This window comes from Trachemys scripta, chromosome 23 (assembly GCF_013100865.1).
Source record: "Trachemys scripta elegans isolate TJP31775 chromosome 23, CAS_Tse_1.0, whole genome shotgun sequence".
Taxonomy (NCBI): domain Eukaryota; kingdom Metazoa; phylum Chordata; order Testudines; family Emydidae; genus Trachemys; species Trachemys scripta.
The window spans coordinates 11,591,636-11,619,488 of NC_048320.1; the positions used below are offsets into that span (position 1 = coordinate 11,591,636).

Below are 27,853 nucleotides of genomic sequence, written 5' to 3' on the forward strand. Positions count from 1 at the left end.
GAAACCCCGATTGACAAGAACTCAAAGTGCCTTTTCTCCGGTTGCTTTCAGCCCCCTCTTCACAGGTAAGGATAGAAAGATGAAGTGAAACACTTTATTTTACACTTTTAGGTGTGTTACTCCTTTAGATTTAATTACAGATAATTAAAAGACTTCCTTTCTGTTCATCTACTAAGAGCTATGCAATCAATCAGGAATTACAACCCCCTAAAACTAGAACCCAGCATAAGGCTTGTCTGCACTGGGAAGTTAATGTGGATAAAGGTAGGGTGTGAATTTAAAGCACAATAGCTGTTCCTTATTAAATGCCTGTGGGGGACACCGTTGACAGGAACAGTTAATCAGAAGCAAGTCTGTGTAGACCAGCCCTGAGGAACACAGCTCCTCATTCTGCTTCATGTTTTATTTTCCCCTGTTGAAAGGGCAATGGGAGTCTGAACTATGATCCTAGCATGCAAAGGACTGTCTTCATTAGACATGCTGGCACTTGTAGCCACAGCAGTGTGACCTACCATGTTTAAAAGCAAGAATCTTCACCCTGGTGCAAGCAACACTTCTGTACGGGTTTTGTACTGGTGCAGTTGCATCAGTGCAGAAGTCTGTAATGGAGAGCACCAGTCACATACCAGGACCCTGTCCTAGGCACTATGCAATCACAACAGTGTGTGTTCCTGCACCAACATGAGTTGAAACCCCCACAGAAGTCATTTTAATATTATGGTAGCAGCACACGCTTGGTTTTTTTCTGTAACATGCCTAGCTTCCCGTAGATGTGAATAATGTGCATTCATTCGGCAAACCAGAGATTGACAAAGCCGAAACTCCTAACACCATCTCCCCAGCTGTTGCCAGTGTCCTGGGATCTTTGTGTGTGTGTGTACGTACGTGGGAATACAAACCTTGTATAACCTTTCTCTATAAAGAAATTAAAACTTTAATGAACTTCATCATGATGGGTTTTAAAGTAACTTTTCTCCAGAAAAACTTCAGAGAAGAAACTGGAAATGACTAAATCGATCACAAGTTTGAAATCACTTTTTAATTTTGCCGGTGAATGAATCTTGTGACTGGTTTTGTTACTCAGGTTTTTCCGATTGGCAAACATCTTCTAAATAGCTAAACTTTCTGTAATCTGGAAACCGTGTCGTCTCAAGACCTTTTCACTTGCATAAGACCATGCCAACTTTCTCAAATGGTCTTGTGTCTGGATTATTGATATCTTTGTCTGCTCACAGACGTCAGGTTCTCTTATGCAAAAAAAGGGTAGTTTTTAATTTGCTGATTTTAAATGGGACTTTTCCAAAACTTGACACTCACTAAGGATGACCTAATTAGAACCTGCTTGGATTAGACCAAGTTGCATGGATCAAAGAGGGGCCTCGTACCTGATTTGTCCAAAGGTCTTGGAAATCAAAGGTAAGGCCAAGAAGCCTGCCTCGCCTTCTAGGTCAATAAGCTACCTATGGGGAGACGTGTGGTCAAGAATCTCAAGACTCTTTACCTTGGGGTGGGGAAGTCAGGATCTCAACTACCAGGCCACTCCTTCCTTTACCAGTTTCTCCCTGCACCTGGAGGTTCATTAGTGGGAAATGTTGGATCCTTAATTAGCTAGCTTATAGACCACAAGACTGAGAGCTGATGTGTTTGCAGCCCCCGTTACCTTAAGTATTTTTATTGTCTTTTGTTTTACTTGGCTTTATTTTTAGGGGGTGGCAGTAGGCACGCAGGTGTGAGCACCCACACGTGGGGAAGGCACCTGAAAGAGAGAAGCTAACCAAGTAAACCGCCTTCAATCTTGTTTCCTGAAATTATTCAGCTTGTTCTGTTTAAAAATCCAGAGACTCGAGATTGCCATCTGTAATTTCTAGTAAACAAGAGTTGTCAAACTTCTGCTTCTCCAGAGTTCTGTTCAGTGGGCTATCCTTTTTGTTCAGTGTTTCCATAGTGCTTGGCTGAGGCCCCTGCATGCTATGACAATGCAAATGATTACATCTTGAGAGGGTTTGAGAGAGTTAGCCACCCGCAAGAATTGAAATCGAAGGAAGGAAGCTTTATAATTGGCTCTGAGGTTGTGATTCAGATGGTTCAGTTTCAGTATTAAGATATTTAACCAGCCCCAAGTTATGGATTTGATTGACTTTGAAATTGTTTAGCTGGAATTTATAACTACACAGCCAACCACCTGCTTAGAATCCTCTCTAGAATGGATGAGGCTTGGGTTATTTTTAGTATTTGATGCGAGTCCAATCCAATAGTGGGACTAACTTGTGGATTTGTCAGTTGGATTGCTTTAGGGTTAGTTTAGTTTAATAGTAGTAGTTTAGCTTTGGTGATGTTTCCTCGGTTTTATTGATGTGTTTTAACACACGTTCACTGCAATGGGGTCCAGAACCTTTGAGCACCTGGGTCGATACCAGCTAGGTAACGGCTCTCCCAGTTATTTGGTTCAAGCAGGACTCTGATCTTAAGGGCTACTCTGCAGCCGTAAGCAGGCGTTTAACCCCAAATCACTTGATCCTGTAGGCTGTTGGCAGGCAAACTCCCCTTGAAGTCAACAGGAATGTTGTCTGTAAGACTTCTGGCAGGGATGGGCAACTTTAAGGTGGTAGAGGGCCACAAAATCCTCTAAAACCCTTTGGCAGGCTGGGGTGTATGACGTGGGGGTTGGGTCCTGCACCTAGGAGGTGGGAGCCCCTGGGGACGGGGGTGTTAGAGAGTGAGCCAGCCCCACACCCACCCTGAAGTGGTGACTCCTGAACCATGGGGTTGGGCCTGGTACCCCACTCTGGCCTATTAGCTCTCACCACAGCATCACCTGACCCACATGCCTACATGTAAGGGAGGCCCTCCCCGCATAATACCTTATCCTGTCCCCTTCTTGGCCATTGTACCTGCCCCAAGCTGGGCTGTGATGGGCCAAATAAAATGATCTGGCAGGCTGTTGGCTGCCTCTGGGCTGCTAGATGCCCATCCCTGGCTTATCGCATCTGGCCACAGGTACTAGTGCATGAAATTGGCCCTTTTAAGCCACGTTGTGAGCATTAAAGCCATAGAGAACTTCAGGGAAGTTTTTGTAATGCTGTGGTGGTCAGCATCTGAATCTAGAAATCAGAAGTGCCCGGCGAAGCATATTGAAGGTTAATATCATGAGAGAGAGAACGTGGTCAAAGAACTGCCATTGAAGTATTGCTGACTATCTTCCACTTGGGTCGGTTGGTGGGAAAATCTCTTTAATAGCTACAAACATTAATGGGTTTTTAAGTCCAAAATTTGACCGTTCCATCAGATGCGCCTTTGGCTATTGGAGTCTTTCCCTTTGTGTCTAGCAAATACCTAGGAGCGTGCATGAAATGCACACGTTAGGAAGCCTTGGCAAGCACTGGTATGTTTAATGTAGCAAATAGAGTTAAAAAACAAAACACCCCCTCCAGCTCCTTGCTTGGAATGGCCTTCTACGGTATACCTCAGTCACCCAAACTCACTGCCTGCTGCGTCAGCCTGGAAATCTTGCCTGGTAATAGCCTTCAAAATGACTGAGTCTGTTGTGCTATTGAAAGACTTTCTACTGTGTATGCTGAACTTAGGTTGGGTTCAGAAGCACGCATCAGTATTTGCCATTTGCTTGCACTTGACTGTTGCTTAGAGCCTGACCTTTGGGCTGCTGGGGCAGAGTTGATCAATGTCTTAAAATCAGTGCAATGGGGAAATTCAACTTGAAAGCATTTAATAGGAGACTGAAGCAGAGGCCTCTGACCTGTGTGGAAACTGACCTCCAAAAACTTTCTAAAGCCACCTCCTTGCTGCTTGACTGTCTCTTCCCTTTGCATGCTCTGGAGAATGTGCAAACTCTTACCAGTCTCTCTCCATGAATCTTCAGGTGAAACTGTGTCACTAGTGGATGTGGACATCTCCCAGCGAGGACTGACCTCGCCTCACCCTCCGACTCCTCCACCTCCGCCCCGGAGAAGCCTCAGCCTGCTAGGTACTCTACTTACATCCCCCTAGAATTTCCTTCTTGGTCATGTCTGTGGCTGTAAGTGGTAGGGATTGAATTATTTTTCCATTTTGGAGTACAATGCAGGCTCTTACAGGCTCCCTTCCGATAAACTGATCTCGCCTTCCCAAGCAAAGGATTTCTTCCCATTCCATATCCAGGGCTGCTGCTGAATCAGTTGGCAGGGAGGGTTATGCTAGAACACTGTGAGATGGTCCCTTTCTCCCGGGTTCAGCATGCGAACTCGACAGCACTCCCTGGCTTCTGAGATTGAAACGCAAACTTGCATGTCTCATACGTGGCTGCATATTGGGCTGCCGTTAGACATTCAGAAACCTGTTGATGCTCTTAATCTTGTATTGCCAGACACATTCTCCCTAAATACCCAGTTTAGAAACTAACTTCTTGATTTGCAGGAGAGGTGGTGTATGTATCCAGGTGACACTGAGTGACGCAAGTTCTGAGGTTACATCAATATCTGCTTTTCGGAGAAGCTAGTGCAAGGCTGAGCTGTTGGCTAATGTGCCATCCCTTCCCCTCCTGCTCAGCACTGCAGGCGGGGCTGAACGCTGGGCTTGCTCTTCTCCATTGGCAGGTGCTTGGCGATCTAGCAGCTCGCTTACTTTCCTATATTCTGAACCTCTCTTGCTTTTGTTCTCTTCTAGATGATATCAGTGGGACGCTGCCTACATCTGTTCTAGTGGGTCCGATGGGGTCTTCCCTGCAGTCTTTCCCTCTGCCTCCGCCTCCTCCACCCCATGCCCCAGGTCAGCTTAGTTTTAGTGGCAAGGCTGTGTTATGCAGAGATCTGGACTAATCTTTTTGGCAAATGTCTGACCTTACTGAAGTCTGTATTGCCTGTAAGAACGATAGCAAGGGTTGGGTGCTGCCCCCTTGGCCGGTTCAGGTAATGCAAGATTGAGCTGGTGGTCTACCCATGTTACATACTGGGACATGGTTGAGTCAAACCTCTAGGTTCCTTTTTAAACTATTTGCACATGTAATGTGGCTGTCTGCATTGCTCGTAATAGCTGAGTTACCCTCTTCCATTTGGCAGCTTTCAAATCTCCACTTCCTCTCTTAGGCTCAGCAGAACTAGAATGTGCCTGAATCACAGCCTCTAACCCTAAACTGGCTGCAGGATGCACTGCATGGCCTAACAGGTGTGATCACTGGGGCCTCTTGTCTGCTAGTGTTAGCGTAGTTCTGGGAATAGGGCTCAACACTGGCTCCCTAGGCACCGGAGTAAAATCACATACAGGGCTCTGCAGCGACATAGCTCTATCACTTAACCTTCCGGTTTCTATCTTCCCGCGTCAAATTTTTTAAGCTGTCAGATTTTGGGCCTAAACGACTTTGACAACATCCCTCTCCAAGCCATTTTAAAAGCAGGTGAAAAGGCCTTGGCATTTCCATGGACAGGCCTCTGAGGGGACACGGGTGAATAGCTGGTGAAGACAATGAATTAGTTGCCTTGGAGTTGCTACCCAGGTTTCCTCACTCTGTCCTCATTCCCAAGGACACTGTCCATCCATCAGTAAAGCTTCTTTTTCTATGCCATGGCTTCATTGCGCCTGCTTTGTCCTCTAGAATCCAGGGCCTGTTTGGGGAGGGCGGCTCTTATCCTTTGCAGTATTGCTTGTAAAGGAGTGACCGTTGCCTGCCATTGTTGGTTGTTTCCCTGCAGATGCGTTTCCCCGGATCGTCCCGTTCAGACCGACCGAGGCAGTGAACAGCCAGACCACCCAGCATCTTCACTGTCCTCTCTACCGACCAGACTCGAGCAGCTTTGCAGCTAGCTTGCGAGAACTGGAAAAGGTAAAGGCTTCCTGTGGGGTCTAGATCTCGGGTCACTCTTACAAGACCTCCAGTGGGCAAAGGCTCTCCTCTGACTTAACCCAAGAACAGTCGAGCAACGGAGAGCCTTATGGGCTTCATTATTTTCCCCATATGCATTTGGAAGCGTGTGATGGGGGTGGGACAAAAGGAAAGATGTGTTTCCCTAATGATAGACCTGCCAGTGATCAGTTCCTCACTTGTATATCCCCACCAGCTTTAGAAGCACTTGGATATAATTGGAAGAGGGGTAATGTCTTCCTTAGTCTGGTAGCTTGCATGTGTAAGGAGATGTTGCTTGTATGTGGTAGAGGGACGGGATGGCCTTGTTTATTCTAGGAAATTGACTCATTGCTGTCAATGATTGACCATCGCTCTTCCTGGACTAGTGATGAAACAGGTTTATCTGCTAGTATAGCTAGAACCAAATGGTTTAATGTCGTCTGACTTTCTGTAATGGTGTCTTAGTGTTCCCCAGCAGCAGGTTATGGGGGACCTGTGGCTGATACCTTTGGTCCGCATCAGATGGTTCCCCAGTGTAGGCTGGGTTGTTGATGGCCATTTATACCAGGATGCTAAACTGCTCCTCTCGTGGTGAAATACTGGCCTTGCCGAGGAAATGCTTCAGCATTGCTTTTGCCAACAGCTACAGACAATGCCAAACTGTTCATTCTTCCTGGGAGCGCACTGGTGCTAGGATGGGGCAGAAAAGACTGACAGTTCTTTGACTCCGTTGATGGTTGAGTTAAGCCGTTTAGTACGGAGCTGTTAATGGGCAAGTGCCTTTCTAGCTTACCAGAAGTCTGAAGACATCTTTGCACTCTCTACTGGTAGTGTGGTTGGTATTGGGGACCAATGAACTGGGAAGACGCAGAAATGAAGCTGAAGGGGAAGCCAGACGGATCCTTCCTGGTACGAGACAGTTCCGACCCTCGTTACATCCTGAGCTTAAGCTTTCGATCGCAGGGGATCACCCATCACACCAGAATGGAGCACTACAGAGGTAAGAGCAGCCAGGTTCTTGGAGTCGTCTCGTTCACTGAGATGTGGCTGTGGCCCATCTGCTAATCAGCTCTGCGCTGCAACTCCACCTGTCTGTAGGAGCCCAGAACAATGCATTGTGCAGAGACCTGCTTGCAAAGGGGGAACTGAATGCAGCCATACCTTGCCTTCTGCTTCTGTGCTAAACTGCAGACCTCAGTGAGGGTTCTGTTGTGGGTTGATCCCAGAGGCTATAACGAAGGACCTAAGTGGGAATATTTGGCTCTAAGTTGCGTGTGCGATTGATCCTATTAAAAAAACAAACAAACAAAAAACCTAACCTTTTCTACTCTCTCACGACAGGGAAGGCTAAATAAGGAGCCATTCACCTCATGAGTTGTCATAGCACACAGACTAGCCTCAGTTACAGCCAACTCGGCAGACTGTTCTTGTCATAGCGATCACAGACTTAGTGGCCAAGGGAGGGTCTCGGGCTGTGAATGCTCCATTTAATCCCTTAACTCCTCTGAACGGCATCTTCCCATCTCCCTCCTTCTCAAACATCACTCCATTGAGAAACTGAGTAATATAATCCAAATCCCCTAGTCCCTTTTCCTCCGTGCCCATTCTGCATGCTTCATTTGGGGAAAGCTTATTAAGAAGGAGCTAATGGACTTCCAAAGTTGCTGTGCAAGAAAATATGAAGGAAAAGCTTATTGATTCATTAATAGAGCTTTAAGGCCAGAAGGGACCATTGTGATCATCAAGTCTGACCTGCACAGAAGACCTAGCTCAGTGTGCAATCATTGTACCTTGTTCTTATTTATGAGAGAGTTCAGTTATTTTGGTTGTTGGAGACTAGCAAGGCTAAAACTTTGGGACTGTTTAGTCTTGATGTTTCACCTGTTAAATGGGAGGTGATCATGGGATGTCATTGCTGATGAGTTACTTTGCCTTTTGGTCACCTTCACACGTACTGTGTTAGAGCAGAACTTCAGCGTTCATGCGTCTGGCTGGTACAAACTGCCCATGTCCAAGCTGAAGTTTTAACTTTGCCCTTGTGGCTTTTCTATTCTGAGAACTCTTTGCATGTTGCTTATACCAGCTTCCTGCCTCATTTGTCATCTTGCTGAAGGATACTGCCCACAAGCATTTGCATTTCAAATGTGGTTTTCTGTGTTGGGACTGCACACAATGTTCTGGAGGGTAGCAAAATGCCTGAGATACTCAATGTTGTGAGGGGGTACCATCAAAACAGATGGTCTTCCAACTCCCCTGTAACAAATCAGCAGCCTTTACCTAGGTGCACAAGCACCAACGTACTTGAACCTCCGTGGATACCAAAATTAACCTCTAAAGACATGCCTGCAAAAAGGGTTTCCCTCTGAGATTGCCTAGCCCACTTCCCCTTTGAACAGTGGCCCTTTCCATAAAGCCGGAAAGGGCAGATGCTGGTAGCAATTTGTAATTTGAGGCGCTCTTGACAAAAGTTCTTGTATGGTGACTCTCTCCTACCATGAGCAAGAGCTGGCGCAAGTTTCCTTTGCTGCTTCTCAGGTTTAACACCTCAAGGGTGAGAGGTCTCTGTTACCAGAGCTTCATTCCTGTACTTCTGTAAGGCTGCTACTCTTCACTCGGCGTTGCCTCCACTGTGTGGCCATAATCAATCGCACCTGTGTACATGTCTGGTTGTATTCCCCCTTTCCCAGCTGCCCTTCACAAGTTGCTTAGACACTGGTTCATCAACGCACCTAGAGTGTGTGCTTAGCTATTAGCATGTGAGTAGTTTTATTGATTTTTAAATGGGATTACTCATGGTTAAAGTTAAGCCTGTTCTTAGCTGCTCTGCAGGATTGGGGCCATAGATTATAAACTGTTTGGCGCGTAGTCCATTAATAAAACTTTCAAAAATGACAGACCCTGAGGAGCCCAAGTATCATTAAAAGTCAATGGAACTTAAGATCCTAGGTGCTTGGGGTTTTGGCTCTTAAGTAACTAATGTGGTTTTGAAATCAACAAGGAGTCTGGTGGCACCTTAAAGACTAACAGATTTATTTGGGCATAAGCTTTCGTGAGTAAAAACCTCACTTCTTCGGATGCATGTTTTGAAATGTTACCCCAGGTCTTTGTGTGCGGTGTGTAGTATAATGAGACCCTGATTTGGACTTCTGGGGCCCAGTCGAATATAAAAGATGAATTCCAAAGCTCAGAGCTGCCTCTCCACTCCAACAGTCCGGTCGCTTGCAGCAGTTCCCAGGAATCGCCTTACAGAGAGACCCCGGCATTCCTGTTTGTGTAACTAACTCTACACTTACACTAGGATTGGCGGAGCTGCCTGCTGAATGTGCTACAGCTGTTCTGAAAACTGCAGAGCTGAGCACTTTGATAAACCAATGGAAGTGACAAGGGACTGAGCTAGAGGAATGGTAAATAGGGAAATATTTGACCTTCGGATTTCAGGTGGGTGAAATGGCACAGTGGGACATTTATTTGTGCCTAGGGACTGTAGCATACATGCGACATAAAAATTTCCTGCGTTCTGAGCAACATGCAGACAACTGTTCTTTGATCTTCCTGAAGCAGGTAGATTTTAGAGCCTGGGGTTTATGCTATACTTCTGGGGGATTAACAGCTCAGTGTTACTACATAGCTATTCCTGAATAATTCCATGGGTAGGCAAGCCCTAAAGGCTGAAATTTGCACTGGGATAACTACATTGATTTAGCTACCCCTTGGCCAGTCCCAGATTTAAGTGCTCTCTGCATGTCTGTAAACCTGAATTTACTGATAACTTACTGATTTAAGTTGTGGCATTGCAAGCGCTGCTCTGGACCAGTACAGCATGTCTGCATTCAGGGTCTGCCCCGCGGGGGTACCAACCTTGGAGTAGGTGCCCACCTCTCTAATGTCGAGTTGGCCCTAGGTGTAGCTCTTGGGGATGTTACCTCTGCTGTTCGGATGAAGCTGTATTCCATACTGTGCCCTCCTGAAGTACTTCTAAGTCCCTGTGCTTGCTCCTCCATTGCTAGGGGGCTTCTCTCTGCTCTGGTCACACGTTCCAGGCAGAGGGAAGGAGCAGACCTTGCACTGTGGGGTGCGCAGATAGCATTCCTGCAAGCAGGGGGGTGAGTGGGCCTGCATCTTGGGGTCGGGGAGGAAAGTGGTCTCCAATCACTGCACAAAGATGTTGAGGGAATGGTCTTGGGTGGCTTCTAAGGATCAAACTAACCTACTGAGAGATCTCGAAGTAGCTTAGATGGGGGAGGGCTATCTCTATACTGGCTCTTCCCAGCTTCATCATTTCCAACCCTAGCTTAATGCAGAAATTGCATCAAGAGGGGAACAAGGGAGAAACTCACTATCCATGTACCTCTAGAGTGAGAGGGCAGGGTTGGACTGAAGTGTGTCATAACATGGGGCCACACCATTCCCGCTTGTAGAGGTGATGGCCAAAGGGTCTAGAGACACAGGCTCCCCGGTACTTACTCCAACAGCTGGGATGTATCTGTGTGGGTCGGCTGGGCTCACTGTGCTCGTGCTGCAGCCGCATTCTTCTGCTGGGATGGTGGTGTTGGGGCCCTTTAGAGCAACACCCCCTTGCCCCACTCCCCCCCGAGACACAGTGGGGCAGGTCACTCCTCTCAGAGCTATTGCTGAAGGTTATCTGCAGTTTCATGGAGAAATCACTGCAGCAGGTATACTCGGGTCACATTTTGGGGGGTTTCTTTACAACAGCAAGGGCTTAGAGGCGTTTTTAAGCAAAAGCGTACTTGTCAGTGGCGTGGGCATGGGCCATAATACCAGTGTTAATTCAGCTCTGAGAGGGTAGCCCAGTCACTGGCCGGTCTGTTGAAATTGCCCACAAGTATGCCAGCGATGGTGGTGACTTGGTCATCTGTCCTTTGAAGACATGAGTGAGCAGCGCAGATTAGTCTCTCCTCTTCCCTGCCAGCCCCTTTGTAATACGAATCATTTCTTGTTGGAAGGAACCTTCAGTCTGTGGTGTCACCCCAAATTTGAGGATCGCTGCCAGTCTGTGGTGGAGTTTATAAAGAGAGCGATCATGCACTCGAAAAATGGGAAGTTCCTTTACTTCCTGCGATCCAGGGTTCCAGGTGAGTCTTGCACCTAAAACTACTTACAACTTTTTGTGTGTGTATGTGTTTGATCTGTGATCAGGCTGGGCAAGTCCTAGAGCTGTGTTTTGTGCGCTGTTACCAACACTCTGACACGTGTCCTCGCACATCCGCTTTGTACGTGTGGCTGAAAAGAGTTTCTCACCCAGAGCGTGTTGTGGAAATAACCTTTCCCCAGGCGGGAGCTCATCTCAACGTCTCCCACACCCAGGAAGTGCAGGGATTACTGGGGGATCGCCAACTTTTTATCCACGTTAAATGAATAAGTATCTGGTCCCATCATTTGCAGTAGCCCTGGATCCCTGCACTGTTAAACACTTATTAGCCAGTTCTTTTCAGCACTAGCGCGATAGTAATGGATAGCTCATTGCTATTACAGATGTGGTTGTACCCACTAGACAATGGACCCACCCCCTCGACACAGACTTCCTAGTGCTCCACGGTGCACATCACGCCATGCGCCTGGTTTGTAGCCAGTTAACTAGTTGCTAAAACTTGACTGTTTCCCGCAGTCTCAATGCTGCTACCCTTTCTTGTGGGCAACTCAGCAGTTCACAGCTCTCCAGTTCTCCCCTTGATCTCGCTGGGCAGAGACACGTTAAGCAGTGCAGATGCATGGGAAGATTTCCAAGTGGTGAGCTAAACATGAGTCTCAAGCAGTCGCTACCGTAGATTCAGCGTCCCTTGGGGAGCAGCAGTGCCGGAATACATCCGTGCTTGCCACAAGAAGGGAGCATTAGTGAGGTTCTGTCAGGGCATGTTTGATTGTGGCCTGCTAGGGAACAGGCTCTTGCAATTCCACCCCAAAGTCAAACTCGGTATGCATGCTCTCGATTCCCTATTGCCCCAGTGCAATCTGACAGCAGAATTCGCATTCGTGTGCTGGGGCATTCTGTCACTGGCTCCCTCCCGCACCCGTATCCAAAAGCTGATGGGATAAATCCAGTACGAAAGGAAGAAAATACTTCTGTAAAGTGAATAAATGTGAAACTGATTTGAAGGGGGCAGTAATGGGGTTCAGAAGTTCAAGTGGGGATGCACAGTGACCCCTGAATTAAATGGCTGGAGCGTAAGGAATCGGCACATTCAGCCACTCAAATAGGAAGTTGCAAAGAGCTGGAAGCGAATGGTAGCGATATCTACACAGGGTGATGAGGGTGTGAATTTACAGCTTGTATTACAGTCCTAATTAGCGAGCCCAGCTGAGATTGGGGCTCCATTGTGCTAGGCCCTCTGCGTAACTAAGGCCCTTCTTGGTGTGCGGGGAGTCAATAAGATACATTTGTGCACACCATGTCTTGGAGTAACTAATACAGCTCCCCTTACTCTTGTCTCCAAAATACCCCCATGTGCTTAGACCTGAAACATTCTTTCCTTCCAGCCCCCTGTTTCTCCCCGAAATCTCTCCCTCCTCTCTACAAGGAGAGTAGCTTATTTAAAAGCAACTTACTCCAGGCAAGTGATCGTCTCCTACCCGCCTCCCTGGGGTCGGTGTAGGAAAGGTCGTTGAATGGCACTGCTTGCCTCTCTCAAACTGCACATTCGCCCCTGCTGTCTCCCCTGGATCTTAACGCTTTCCTTGTGACGCCCCACTGGGGTGCAGCCCTGAATCTAAACAGGTTGTGCAACCCCTATGCCAGCAGTGATTTCTGGTGTAGTCTCCCTGAGTCAGAGTGTCTTGGATCCATATCTCCTCTGCACACTTGTGTGTGCTATATTGCAGCAGAAATAATGTTCACCTCTTGGTGTGGGGGTTTCGAGTGTGTATCTGGCTGCTAGCAGCGAGGCAGATGGCTAGCGCAGTGTGCAGATCTCTCACTGTGTCCCTGTCGTTCCTGGCTGAGCTCCCAGAGGCTAATTCCTCTTTGCGGGGGCAGGGGGGGAACCCTCAATTGATTCCTTTTCTTTGCTTTCTCAAAAGCTGGCTCACTGCTTCCTGAGCTGCCTGGAGCAGTTGCAAGCCCATCTTAGTGTGAAGAGCTTTTGCCTTCTCTCCTTTCACTCTGCTCTGCTGGCCTCCGAGGCTTCAGTCAGAAAACTCCCTGCCAGCAGGAGGGAGTTAGAGTGGAACTAGGACTGAATCCGTCAGAAAAGACAGATCAAACACAGCCCTGCTGCTGCTGACCTCTCCGCTGCCCTTAGCTTGGGTTGGGTATCTCAGAAGGCTGTTCGGTGCATGGGCTGGCTCCAGTGATTCAATACAGTTCCTGCCCCCAGGGCTTGACACTGCTGCTGCCTCTATGCCCAGCCTCAAGAGTGAGTGAGTTACCCCGTGGTTTGAGGCTCATTCCAACCTGCCCTTCGCAGTGCCGATACAGCTGCTCCCTGGTTACTCCAGTTCAGTCTCCCGCTTCCCCTCCCCCATGACGTCCACATTCTTGAAATGTGATGGTTTTCAAAGCCCTGTCGCTTTCCTTCGTAAAGTGATGCTTCGGCTACTGCTGATTCCCAGAGAGCTTGGTCGGAAACGCACGCAGTCCTAGAATCTGCTTCACTGCTGGAAATGGCAGAAGTGATGGGGCATTAATCGGAGGGGACCATTCTCCCCGGATTTGCTCATGAGACTGGCTCCCGTTCACGTAGAACATGGCCAGCAAAGCCATGCGAGCTGAAAGCAATGGCTCCCTCCTCTTGGAGACTTTCCACTCCCCTGTGCGAAGCAGTGCCTTGGTCTCCTCTCCGCTGGGGCCAGTTTGCTCCCTCCTGGTTTTGATAAATAACTTACTTTGCTTCTAATAAAGCCTTTACCTTGGTCACCTCTGTTTTGCTTTAAGGTCTCCCTCCAACGCCTGTCCAGCTCCTGTATCCTGTCTCCAGGTTCAGCAACGTCAAATCCCTCCAGCACCTTTGCCGCTTCCGGATCAGGCAACTTGTCCGCATAGACCACATTCCAGAGCTCCCACTGCCCAAGTACGTTCTCATGACTGGGGGTGGGTGGGGGAACTTGTCTGTTTCTGGGCCTAGAATCTAGAGGGCAGATCTGAGCATTGCAGCCCCTTCCCTGTTCCTCCGTTTGCCTGTCTGTACCTTACGTGGCAGCTGTAGCATTTAGCCATGGAGCAGTGCAAGAGGGAATCTGTATGTGGAACTGGGGAAGGGAGGGACATTGGGCAGGAGCAGATGGCCAAGGTGAGGAGCTGTTGGAGCAGGGACAGCAGGCACAAGGGCAAGTAGCAGCAGCAAACGAACAGACAGGAGTGGTGGCTAGCTGATGAATGGGGAATGTGGAGTCTTAGATGGCTCGCTCTTCCAGCTGCAAAGCCCCTTGCTTTCCTGTTCGCAGTTGGCATCCTTGGCCTTGGGTGGGGCGGCAGGAGGAATCTCTCTGTTCTGACTCCTCGCTAAGGTGTCTGCCTTTGCCCTTTCCAGGCCGTTGATCTCCTACATCCGGAAGTTCTATTACTACGACCCCCAAGAGGAGGTGTATCTGTCACTGAAGGAAGCTCAGCTGATCTCAAAACAGAAGCAGGAGACTGAATCCTTGACGTAGCGAGGCTGCCGCGCCCATCTTGTCACTGTCACGGACGGTAAAATCCACTCTGCCATCCCAGCCGTTATTCCATGCAGTTAAAAAAAATCCTTGCTATCCTGTTATTGCGGGGAAAGTGCAAGGAGGTCAAGGGTCATTCTTGCTCACCAGGGTTTATCCTGGGGTTTGTTCCTTCTGGTCTCTTGGTTAGTTGTAGGCAGATAACAATGTTCTGGTGTTTCATCTCTGATAGGGCTTGGGGAATACCAGCTGCTTTGGTGGTGGTGGGTCCTGCCTCTAGCACTGTACACATTGGTGGTGGTCTAACCAGCCGGGACCCAAATCACATTGGCCTGGATGAACACATTGGAAGTCAGTGCAGGATACAGACACACGTGGTCCCTCACACACATGTGGTCAGGGAGTGAGCTCAGGCATCTGCTGCAGTGACAAGGAAGTTGCAATCCAGGAACGAAGACTGGGAGGGAAATGCCTGGTCAGTAGGGAGTGGTTTTCTCCATTTTAGCGGGGGGCAGCTGGACACTTGATGGCAGCCTCAAGTGTTGGGACGCTGGAAGCTCGGGAGACGCCTCTCCTTCTCCACAAGACTCTTCTCAGGCGGCTGCAAAAGCAAATTGTTGGAGAGAATTGATTAACTGGGGAATTAATTAATCTAAGATTATTCTCCCAGTGCCCGAGTGAACTGACCTCTGCTAATTTATCTTCCTGCGAAGCTCCTTGGCACACCAGGGTATGCAGAAGAATTCTAATGACTCTTTAAATGGTATTAAAGTGGATGGAGGGAGCCGGGGGGGGGGGGGGGAGGGGAGATCACCAGAAATCTGAGTTGGAGGCAGAGATTAGGCTTGGTATTAACTGCATACACAGTTAAATTAAATTTCAGCCTGGCTGCCTTTTCACGTGGGCTGACAGTGCCGGGGCAGTGGGTCAAAGCTCAGCACAATGCACTATATCGTGAGTAGGAGGTGAAGCTACCTTTTCCTTTCCCCTGCTTTTTAAATGTAGAGGACACAGGTTCCTGGGTCTGATTCTGTGCCAGGTCTCCAAGAGGTGCAGTGCAGACCAGGGAGAGACGGGGATAGGTTGCTTTATGGCACTTTTGGGCCCTCCAGGTTCTAAGCTTCTCCAGGGATCCAAACAGCCCAGGCCTGGAACAGAGCAGTAGCCCATCCCAGTTTGCCTGTGGACTGCAGCTCTGTCAAAAATCCCTGCAGTACCAGCTCTTAAAGGTCCATCCCAGCATGCCATCTATACTGAAGCTTGCAAGGAACGGGCCACATTGTATTGTTTATGGCAGCCACGTGCTGTCTGACCTGTGGGGATGCTCTCCTGGTCCATTGTGGCTCATTAACAGGCCTTAGACATCACTGGAGCAGAGTGACGACAAAGTGCACATGGGGATAGATTCTATCAGATGGGACAAGTTCTACTTGATAAGGGTGGGGTGGATGCTAGGCCTGTATCAAACATGCATGGTAAAAATCAAGAGCAGCGCAAAGGCTGGGGGAAGCAGCCTAACCTTTCTCTGACTTAGAGGAAATGTAGCGTTCGCGATGTGCCTCTGATGGCTACCGCAGTGCTCGCTGGCATTGGAGTCTCCAGGCTTCTCGGAGATTTCAACTTTCTTGAGGGCGAGGTCGTCTTTGAATTGGCTCAGGATTTTGTGACCACCATAGACCTATCCTAGGTGGTTGAGGCCTCCACACATGGAGCGAGGCATGTGCTGGGTCTTGCTTCCAAGTGGGGGTTGGTGGCTGAGGGTGGCTGACTGTTAAATCTTGATCATTTCCAGATTATAGGTTGGGATTGGAGGCTAACATTGGGGAAGAACAAGTTAAGAATTACTTAGACAAATTACATGTCTTTTGTCAGGCCCTGCCGACTTGAAGACATCTTGGAATACTTAAGAAACTAGCTGAAGAGCTCTCTGAGCCATTAGCTATTCCCTTTGAGAACTCATGGAGGACAGGAGATGTCCCAGAACTGGAAAAGGGCAAATATAGTACCTATCTATAAATAGGGAAATAAGGACAACCCAGGGGATTGTAGACCAGTCAGCTTCACTTTGGTACCCGGAAAGATAATGGAGCAAATAATCAATCAGTTTGTAAGTGCATAGAAAGATAATAAGGTGATAAGTAATAGTCAGCATGGATTTGTCAAGAACAAATGTCAAACCAACCTAATATCCTTTTTGGACGGGTTAATAAGCCTTGTGGATATGGAAGAAACAGTAGATGTGCTCTATAGCGACTTTAGGAAGGCTTTTGATACTGTCTCACATGACCTTCTCATAAGCACAGTAGGGAAATATAGCCCAGAGAATCTACTATAAGGAGAGTGCCCACCTGGTTGGAAAAACATACACTCAGAGTAGTTATCAATGGTCAGTCAAGCTGGAAAGGCAGGGATCTGATCCTGGGTCCAGTTCTGTTCACCATCTTCATAAAAGATTTGGATAATGGCATAGAAAGTACACTTATAAAGTTTGCGGATGATACCAAGCTGAGTGGGGTTGCAAGCACTTTGCAGGACAATTAAAATTCAGAATGATCTTTACAAACTAGAAGAGTGGTCTGAATTAAGGATGGAATTCATTAAGGATAAATACAGAATACTGCAATTGCACAAATGTAAATGGAAAATAACTGCCTAGGAATGAGTACTGCAGAAAAGGATCTGGTAGTTATAGTGGATTACAAACTAAATGAGTCAACAATGTAATACTTGTTGCAAAAAAAAAAAAAATTGAACATCCATTCTGGGATGTATTAGCACAAGGGTAAGCAAGACACGAGAAGTAATTCTTGCACTGTTCTCAGCAATAAGGCCTTAGCTGGAGTAGTGTCCAGTTGTGAGCACAACAATTTTGGAAAGATGTAGACAAATCAGAGAGAGTCCAGAGGAGAGCAACAAAAATAAGTCAAGAAAACATGACCTATGAGGAAGGATTGGAAAAAATTGGGTTTCTTTAGTTTGGAGAAGAGAAGAAGGGGGTGGGGGAAAACGTAAGTCTTTAAGTACGTAAGAAGTGGTTGTAAAGAAAGTGATAAATTGCTCTCCTTATCCATTGAGGACAGGACAAGAAGTAATGGGCTTCAATTGTAGCAAGGGAGATTTAGATTATACCTTAGGAAACGCTTCCTAACTGGAAGGGTGGTTAAGCACTGGAACAAATTTACCTAGGGAACTTATGGAATCTGAGTCACTGGAGGTGTTTAAGAACCGGTAAGATAAACACCTGTCAGCGATAGTCCAGAGAATACGTAGTCCGGCCTCAGTTCAGGGGACTGGACTAGATGACTTATTGTGGACACTTCCAGTCCTACCCTTCGGTGATTCTCTGCCGTTTGAAGCTAGAGCTCACCGTTTCTCCCAGCAGAGCGATGGATGTGTTTTAATAAGATTGCAGGACTCCACTGGGTTCCAAAACTCTCTGACGGGATAACGCTCTGTGGCAGGCCCACTACCAGGGATCACTTGTCCTACCTCTTGAAGCACCTCTCCGCTATCCACTGCCCTCCGAACTCCATGGTGTGGTAATGACCTGCGCCGGAGTCAACACTTGGGGTGGAAGTTAAAGTGCCAATGGTTTATTTTATTGTCTGATCGGTAAACGATGTTGACGCTTAGCAGGAGGAGCAAGGAGAATTTTCTTCTCCACCGTTGCACCCGCAGGGAACTGTTCGGAGTGCTTGACAGCCTGATAAATCCTCTCCGGCTCTGCTTTGAAGCAGAGCTTTCCAGCGGCAAGGAATTTTCCATCTCCTTCATGGATAAAATCTATCAGACTGAATCTGCTGCCACGAAGAGGTAGATTCATTTCCGATGAGGACAGATGCTCGGTCTCCTCTAGGAGTCCTGCCTCATTCTGCTTGCTGAGCTTAGAGGTATTAAGGAAGCTTCCGCCTGCAAGTTGGACCCATCTCCCATAGCCAGTGTCGTCCTGTACTGCATACTTCCATGACTTGTAGAATCTACCTCTTGGTTCAGAAATTTGTTCCAGCTTGTATTTTAAAAAAGCCTCTAGCCCTTATGGTTGTGGAGACAACCTTAAACCTGAGCCGAATGTACCAATGCAGTGATGTTTGCACAGAGCCTGGAACAGCAGCTCTGGGAGGGCTGGACTGGCCCATACATCTCAATGAGCTGTTACCGCTCGAAGCTTAGAAATGACACTTAAAATGCCAACATTTATTTATTTAGTTCCTGCTTAAATGATCAGCCGTTACTTGGCTAATGTGCTTATTTCCCAATCCCAAACTGCTCCCCATGCCATCTCAGCTGCCAGCAGTCCTGCTCCCCGCAGAACTTCCCAATGCCGTGGTGCTAGTACCGACACCTAGTGTGCACTGAGAACGTTCGGCGCACTGAAATAACATGGAATGACCCTCTTGATTGGGTTGTCAGCAGGGATGGTACCTGGTGCCTCAGGATGAGAGCTTGAACCTCTACGGCTTGAGCTGAGGGCCACTCCCATTAGCTAAAAGACAGTAGCAGACTCTCACCTGTGCTGTTGTACAGTAAAAAAACCCTTTGTTTTTGAATGGAAACAGAGGGTGCAAAATGCAAAACTTCCTGGTTCTCGGGGGGGGGGGGGGTTGGAATGTTGCAGGGTATGTCCAGCTTGGCCTGCAGTACACAGGCAGCAAGTGTAGTCTGGTGCACTGACTCCTGAGCCAGCGATGGAAGAAGTGCCCCAACCACGGCTGTCCTTGCATCCCTTTCTTCATTTCCAAAACCAGCTGGAAATCAGGGCGGTTCAACGCATGCTACTGGGTACTAACCACCCAAAGCCTTTCCAGCTTCCGCCATCTCAGGGGAAGAGGACACACCCTTCCCCCATTGAGCCTTTCTGGCTACTGTAGAAGGAACCACACTAGGGCTTCCCTCACCCTTGGGGTCCCGACAGGCTGTTGTCCCTGCCTATGAGGGAAGCCTTGTATCTGGCTTCCTACAGGTCACATGCCTGCAGTTAGTCATGTGACTGTGACTTCAACTCCCCATGGTCATGACAGGTGTACTGGGGGGCCTGCATGTGCCCCGAAAGCCCCGTGCCCTGTTACAGGAAGGTTTTGAGTCCTTCATTCAGTATCTCTGCGTCTCGGGTACATGAGACAGGAGGGGTTTGTATGGGAATGGCTTTTTTCCCCTTGAAAAACAATTGCAAGAGTTGTAGAATGTTTTTGTGCATTTTCCCTGAAACGTGCTAGCTAGAACTCACTTCATAAATCCCCATGTGTAAATAGTTCTCTGGTTCCTTAGCCAGGCCAGAAGGTGCTGGGTAAGGGCCTCTCTAGCTCCGCTGGCTAAGCAGATCTGGAGTATACTCAGACGAAACCAATTGCTTTATGGGAGAGGCTAGTGCTAGCCTGGCGTTTTTGGAGAGAAGAAAGGCAACAGGAGAGCTAGAGATGAGATGGGCAGATCAATCTGATCAGGGGAGCGGGAGGGGAGGTTCCCTAGCTGGAAATCTAGGTGTGAGGTAGCTCAGGAAGCAATTACTTGTAATCTAACCCTTTGAAGCAAAGAGCTGGGCTTCTAGGAACAAGCGGTCAATACTGGTACCCAAATGGTTAGCAAAATGAGCCGTTAACTGACTCTGTTTTTGCCAAGGAATGGAGTTCTACCTCTCTGACTGGGGGAGTCTTTCCTCTTTAGCTTACTCCTTATCCACATTGCTGGGTCTGTCCGTATGGCGGTTCCTATGCTCCCCTCTGCACTCCTGTACCAGCCCAGCTCTCCTGTGGGAGTCTCTGATCTGCACTGGATTCTTCCCGTGTAAACCAGGCTGACTAATTCTCTTCCTCTTCTCTCTCCAATTAGGAATTTGCTTGCTGAGATCCTGTAGCAAAGAGCCTAAGCAAAGCTACAGTAGAAAGGAGGCGCGGGAAGGGGGAAGCCTGCCTCTTTCCTCCTCTGAAGAGGCTTCCGGACTCCTAAGAAGCCCAGCAGAACGGAAATTGGAGCTCTGGCTTGGGGATGGAGCCTTTGACAGCAAGCGAACTGGATCCCAGACTCCTCGCAGAACGGCGAATGTCACGGCACTGGTTACGATTTCAGTTTTTATTTTTGATGTTTCCGTTTCACATGGGAAATACTGTCTTTAAGAGCAGCTGGATTTTAGTCCACCGCAGATTCAAGGGTGAGGGAAGAGAGGGATCTCGCAGCAAGATCATCCAATCCAGCCATCCTGGGAAAACTGCTCTTTGGCTACCATCCATGCGGCTGTGGCCAAAGAGCTGCGGGGAAGGAGACTGAGCCAGATTCGTGTGCAGCTACGTAGAATAATTGTGGGTGGGGGGAGGGGAGGCGCTAGCGCTCTAAACAGTGCAGCTACATAGACCCTGTGCTTTCTAGGAGACGGTGCAAGAGCCCAACCTAACCTGGAGTCGCCGAGTGGTCCTGTGCGCTTTCACATCCTACCCAAGGAGGGGAACTGTGTGCGCTCCATTCAAATGTTCTGAAGCCTTCTGCCAGCGGACTAGCTTGTAGCATTGAGGGGCAAGAGGCGATCAGCCACCCAGCAAATGCCAGAAGATGTAGCCCAAGAGTTTTTCGGGCTAAAGTCCTTTACAGTTCCTCCTTTGATAGCTGTGGAATCTGGCAAAGCTGTTGTGTCTAAATTCCAGCAATCTGTGAGCCAAGGGCATTCCTGCCTCACTGAAGCCGTCTCAGCACTGCAGAGCCACAGGGAGTTTTGTTCAGGCCTCTGTGCTGGCTGTTCCCAAAAGCTGTGAATGAAATGGCGTTTTCATCAAAGGAGCAGTGTCGAATCCGGACGACTAATTGCGAAGGCTGTTGTGGGGCATCTCTCCGACTCAACGGACGGGGAACCAATTTTTGACCCTGACCGTGGGTTAGGTGGGATGATGCAGGAGAGAAGGATGATCCCAACATACTTGGAGACGGCTTCCTGATCTTCCTGCGAGGGTGATGCTCTGTATTTCTGGTGATGAACTAGAACGTGATCTGGGAGTATTGCGGCCCAGAACAATTCCTGCAGATGGGGCCAGTAACAGGAGAGCTAAAACAGTGTTGCTTCTACTGTATTTGCCATGTGACTCCTAAATTTTCCATGGCTTACTGGGTTTGGCACTAGTAATAGCTCTCTCATCTCAAGGAGCCTGGTCTGCTGCTGTCTTCACAGCTACTAAGGAGTTGTTTCCATAGCAAAATGTAGTGTCTGCCCTTTGGTGGGGATGAGGCCCTTCTAAGGAGGGATCTCGCTTCCTGTATAGTTAAACTAAAAATTCCTCTCCGCGTGTCTGCTGCCCACCTCCCCTCCCAGCAGTGTGGTGGTCTGGAAGTTGTGATGTTTGTGTCTGGCACTCGGGCTGCGGTCTTCTAACCTGGCATCCTTTCGCTGAGGTCTGAGTGTCCCCTACGTTGGATGTAGCAGTTCGTGAGAATTTAGGATTCGCACCGTTCCTTAAGGAATGATGTACATATTGAGGTTAGAGAGAGTAGCATGAAATCTGCCTCACTCTCTGTAAAGAGCACCTCTAGAGCAGGCTGGAGGCCAGGGCTCTTCCTTTCCTGTGTAAATGAGAACAGCTTCACTTCCGGATGAAACCACAACAAGGCTTAAGCAGTCTCTAGAAATACCTCATCTGAAAACATTTGCTACTGAATCTGCATCCCGTTGGTGGTTACCTACGTGGGCAGGGGGTAGCGGAGAGGGATGAATACCCTCTTAGACTGGTCATTTACAGTACGTCTACACTGCCCTTTTCTCTCTCTTCCCCCCCCCCCCCCCGCAAAAAAAAAAGAAAACAAAAAACCAACCAACCCATGACTGCAAGTCTCGGCGCCTGGGTCAGGCTAAAAATAACAGTGTAGATGTTCGTTCTTTGTGCTGGTGTTCAAGCCCCGAGACCCACCTTCCTGGCTAGGTTTCAGAGCCCAAGCGGGAACGTCTGTTGCTATTTTTAGCCCCGTAACGCAAGGCAGAGCCAGTTGATCTGGGCTCTGAGACGTGCTACTTCGGGTTTTATTGCAGTGTAGACAAAGCTGTCGCATGTCTTGTTCCCTTGTGAAATCTGGGCTCTTTAGGTCCATAGCACAACATGACCCACCAGCGAGGCTCCAGAAGTTTAATCTCTCTCATAAACCCTACGTCCCCCCCACCAGCCGGAGATTTGCAGTTCACATATAGTCATGGGCCTGGTTAAGATCAAGGAGTGCACAGCAAATTAGGACGAATGATCCACACCTTGAAAATCCAGCCGTGCCGCTGGGGTGCACAAGACTGATTGCATCTTCCTTTACAGTGGGAGGGGGCCTGGATGTGACAGCAATCCCTAGATGCGTAGCCCCTCCAGCTTTGATACAGCTCATCCTAGCCATGGATTAAGAATCCAAATATTCAACCTCCAGCGAATTCATACACTGGAAAAAATCTGCTTTCCTGGAGTGACTGCAAAGGAGGAGCTGACACCTCCAAAATGTCTGTAAACTTATGTGCCGCTGCAGACTAACAGCTCATTAACCTTCCCTCTAATTGGACAGCTCTGAGAGGCACTGGATTGGGAGAGCAATGCAGAGTGTGAAGGGGCTGGCTGTTGGACTCCAATGGTCCCTTGTTTTCCGCCAGCCATGGGGAACACCTGCAATCAACATGGGTCTGGGAGACTTGTGGATCTGCTTGTAAAGAGAGTGGGGGGAGGACCTATCCTTCCCTCCCCCCCTTAAATTTGGAAGACGTCTGTGCTGTTTCTCACATACCTCCCACCCAGTTCTTTCTGGAGCAGATGAAGATTCAAGCTGTCAAATTGATGCTGGATTTGGGGAAGCAAGGTGGAGACTTAAATAGGCAGGCTGGAAAAAGAAGAGGAAATGTATTTGGAATGGCCAAACACTGAAATAACCTGTAGAATGAACTACTATCCCTGAATGGGGTTGTCTTGGGGGGGAAATCTTTTTTTTTTTTTCTTTTTTTTGAGGGGGGGCGGGATAAAAACGCACAAATCTACACCCCAGCATTGGCTGGTTTAAAGAGAAATGCTGATCTCAACTATTTGACCTCTTAATTCTCTGGCATGTTAATTCTCCACTTCACTCTCCTTTTTTAAGCCCGATGCAACTACTGAGGACTTGTTCCCGCTGAGCCATGGAGTCCTAGGGCAAGTCATATACATAAAACATCAGGAGCAGTCCAAGAAGCAGCGTAACTTTTTGAAATGCTGTTGCATCTGTATTGGGTCTGCTGTAAGCATCCTCGAAAAGGAATTTCCCCCATGGGCTGTTTGGCAATTTCTGCTGGTACTTGAAACTTGACCGCTGCAGCGGGTGAGCGTTCTAGCCGGATGGTGGTCGGCTAACAAGGGCTGTGGCTTGCATCCTTGAGCTGCTGGTCAGAGATGCTTTATTTTCCTCTGCCTGGTGACCGGGATTCCTTGGTATGGAATGGAATGCTGTCCGCTACTGAGCATAGGAGGTGCCGCTGTTAGTGGAAGCCTCAGTCTTACCAACAGGTATCCCGAAAGCACCTTGCAAGAGTCGGAAGCTTATTACAATTTTACTAGCCTGTACCATTTCCATGGAGAAATGAACAAGGCTTTATCTGTCCGCAAATTACTCTGGGCAAGTATAATTTGTAAGGCTCAACTTTAGTTGCCTTCAACAATAGGAAACTCCACCAAACTGTTCCCACGGGCTTGCAGGGTTCTGCATGCTAATCTGTAAATGGGCTAATCTGAAGCAGGTCTCTTCTTACGCAAGATCATTTTAGTGATCTGTGAATGGAGGCAGGCGTAGCAGCAACACACTACGTCTAAGGGTGACAGGGTGCTACACACCGGTCCTATAAATTTACCCCACCTCCGCATTTCTCTGGCATAGCCAAGCGAAGGGAGGCACACATACTGCATAACCATTCTGCTGCCTCTTTAGTATCGCTTGGATAACACTCCCGACACTCGCGCAGTAAATAACGCTTTTGAAATCCATGTTGAAAAGAAGTTTGTTCATATTGAAAGCACCTCTTACCACTTCAGGGCTAGGTTTCTGAGCTGGTAGCTCTTCCTGCTGGAGGGATGGGAACGTCATGGACTCCAGCAGCAGGTGTAAACGTTTTTTTCTGCTCCAATTCAGAGACTATCAAGGTCTGAGGGGAATGGACAGAGCCATCTCCTCCAAGTGGGCACTGTTCTTCCTTACTGGATGTAGCAGGCCTGTGGATGGAGATCTTATAGGTGACCTGTTCCTAGTTCCCATTTGGTCAATGATCCCTGTCCCCATGTAGGGAGGAACATTTCACATTTTTATGGGAATATTTTGTTTTCCTTGTAGGTTAGTGGGCTTATCTAGATTTAAAGGGACACGATCAATTTGATTCTCTTAAAGTTACTTGAAGCGTTCTTTAGTGTCCTGATCTCTGATTCCTTTAAGAAAAAGTAAGTTTGATAAGTTTATAAATAGGATTATATGATGAGTTTGCCTGTGCTAGCAGGGGACTGGATGAGATGACCCAAGGAGGCCCCTGAGAGTCCTGTAACCATGGGGTTTTTCTGCTGCAGATTATTGGGGCCCTATTTAGTAAGGGAGAATTTGACTATTGATGGGGAGAGGGAGACGGACAGTGAAATTGACTAATACTAAAGTGCTGTCAAATGCACAAATTAAAGTTGAAAGAAATCTCTTCCATGATCTTTTCACACGCATGCTGATCTTTGATGTAACTACAGCTGGTACAAAATTTCCAGTCAAACATATTCAAGTTGACAAGATGTCTTTAACGGTAGTTAGCTCAAACACCAAATTTGTCCTGTTGCATACGTCGCCATCTTTCTGTTCACGGCAGCAGAGTCTATAGGTAGTGAGACGACGTGACTTGCTCCTGGGGAGTAAACTTTTTTAAATAAAAAAGGCAACTGTTTTTTGAGCATCAGGTGCAATTTACTTATGAGAGTGTCCTGGTGTTAAAGCAGCTCTGAATCTTTGGAGGAAGAGGGAAGAACATAGTTGATGTCCCCACTGGTGGTACGCTGCAGACATTTTCACTAGTGAGACATTAGTTTAGGAAGCCAGCTGTCAGCAATAGGGTCAGCAGGGAGCTCAGGATTTGAACTGTGAGGCTCCCATACTTAAGTTGAAAACTAAGAGTGTAGAAATTTTGAAGACCTCGTCTCTGAAGGGGAAACAGTGCAAGGAGGCGGAACTCAAAATCAAATGGTGTTTCAAATATTTGGCTCAGTCTTCAAACTGTAAATAACCATCCCATATCCCTTTACAGTGAGTTCAGTACACAAGAGCCCAAATTGTCTCGTTCACAGCGTGACACTTCTGGCTAGAGTCTTCTCTAAAGGGCTTCCCATATTGCATGCCGAGCCCATTTCCCCACTCCTAGTTATGACCTGGTGCCTGCTGTCAAATGACATGGAGACAGCTCTTCTCTTCAGTGGCTTAAAGAGTTAAAGTGGTTGACTTAACCAAGCGAATCTCAAGAGGCCCTGTAGTCCTGTTTACACAGTCAGAGACTAAGCCCCCTCAATCCAAATGAAGTCAGTGGAAGCAGAGTGCTCAACATCTTACAGTGTTCATTCCTCATCAGGGGCTTCTGCTACTGTGCCACTCTGGCAATTGGGAACACCAGCCAGGTACGTGGTCGCGTATCTTGTAGGATAGACAAGTACATAAGCTCAGTGTAGAGGCTTACAACAGCTGTTTGTGGGTCTGAGCAGGGTGGTGGAATTCTAGTGCAGGTGATGGCCAGCGGTGGGATTTTTCTAGCTCACTGTAGGGCCGGCAATGAGGGAATCCAGGCAGCGGAGTTTGCTAAACATACAGGGTGTGGGAAGAATTAGGTTGTGCCCTTTCTCGATTCTTCAGAATTTATAAATAAAGCCTCAGGTTTGGCTTGTATCCTACCATTAAAATCACTGTCAGGTTTAGGCCTCCCTGTTGGAACACTCATTGGAGGTCTCGGATGTGCATTCAGCTGTCTCATCTTTCAGTTGAACTTTAAACCAATGAAGCATTTCATAGGAGGCTTTTTTGAAAACACCCTGAATAGAAATCCCTTCCCTCTTTCAATCAGGTGTCACTTGGCTGACCGCTGATGCCACGTCTTCTAGGTAAAACAGGGTAGACCAGACCTGAAGTTCTAATCTACAAATTAGGGGCAGGTGAGTCCCAAGGGGATAGCATACTCTGCTAGGTGTTAAACCTGGGTTCTTTCTCTCTGCCACTGACTTGCCACGGTGAGACCTTGGTCAAATCTCTTAAACGCTATGTCTGATTTCCCCAGTTGTAAAATGGGGCGAAAGATGCTTCCTTTTAAAGTGCTTTCAGATGAAAAATGCTACAGGTGCTAATCAAGAAAAATGTGGGCAAACTCTTGTGCGCTCGCTAAAAATGAAACAAAAAAAAACTTCCACGCCTTAATACAAAAAAGCAAAAAAAGGGGGCCCACCCCCTCTTTTTTTTTTTTTTTGCACGTCACTCTTTAAAACCAGTGACCAATAAAACAAACACTGGAGTTGCAGCCTCCTATCCTTTTTTAAAAAACAAAGCTTATATAGGCAAATATCTACTGTATTTGATCTTGATTAATTTCAATCAAAGTAGCATGCAAAATTCTTGCCTAGCTCAAAGACACTGACTCTTGGGTAATCCAGATAAGGAACTTCCCTCTGTGTGACGCATGTTGTAAACCAAGTGGATAAAAGCTTCTGCTCTGACGTGTTTCCAAGCCCCAGATTCTTTAACCACCATCCAGCAGAAATGCAGCTTTGTTTAATTTTTTTGGTCTTTTTTTTTTTTTTGGCTTAATTTATTAAAATAGTTGCTGTATAATTTATTTTCATAAACTATATTAAAAAAGTTACTAAATGGTAACCAGACTTGCAGGCCAATCTTAAAAAAAAAAAATAGTTTTTTGATATAAACATAACAAATGCACTTTGAGTGTGTTTGGTTATTTTGGGGGGGGGGGGGAGAGAGAGACAAGGTGTATCTGTGGATTAGTCCCAGAAGGGGGTTGTCTGTATATATTGTATTAATAGGCATGTTTGGCCTCTCGTATGGAAGCATTAGTAACTGCTGCAGATCTTGTCCAGGAAGCCGGTGTAAAATTCTCAGTTTTTTGTAAATTGTCAGTGAGGGAGACCTCTGACTTTTGTGTTTGTAACTCATTTTTATTGTCGTTTTGAACAGTGGGTTTTTTGGTTGGGGGGGGGGGGAGGCGGGACAGGGGAATTTGAAATAAAATGTTTAGAAATTGTTTCACAGACTCTTTTTAGATATTGCGCTCGCAGCTGGGAACCTGCACCAGTGTGGGGCTTTGTCCCCCTCTTGCAGTGATGACCCTCTACTCCGTGAGTGGTAAAGCAACAGCGCTGTTAGGAAGGGCTCTAGGAGGCTCCTCGCCCTGGAAGGGAAGCGTGCCCCGCTGAATGGGATACGCAACTGTCT

The 27,853-nt window shown here is 47.6% G+C and overlaps 1 protein-coding gene across 1 annotated transcript; it reads left to right on the forward strand.

Moving 5' to 3' along the window:
- On the forward strand, positions 1 to 27,298 carry SOCS7 (suppressor of cytokine signaling 7; the record flags this gene model as incomplete). Its single annotated transcript, XM_034756294.1, is given in 9 exon segments — positions 1 to 65; positions 3,878 to 3,982; positions 4,660 to 4,761; positions 5,682 to 5,812; positions 6,665 to 6,833; positions 10,798 to 10,926; positions 13,722 to 13,857; positions 14,317 to 14,474; positions 20,264 to 27,298. Coding segments are annotated over 8 exon segments (958 nt in total), but the record flags the coding sequence as incomplete, so codon positions are not given.
- Between the last annotated feature and the right edge of the window lie 555 nt (positions 27,299 to 27,853).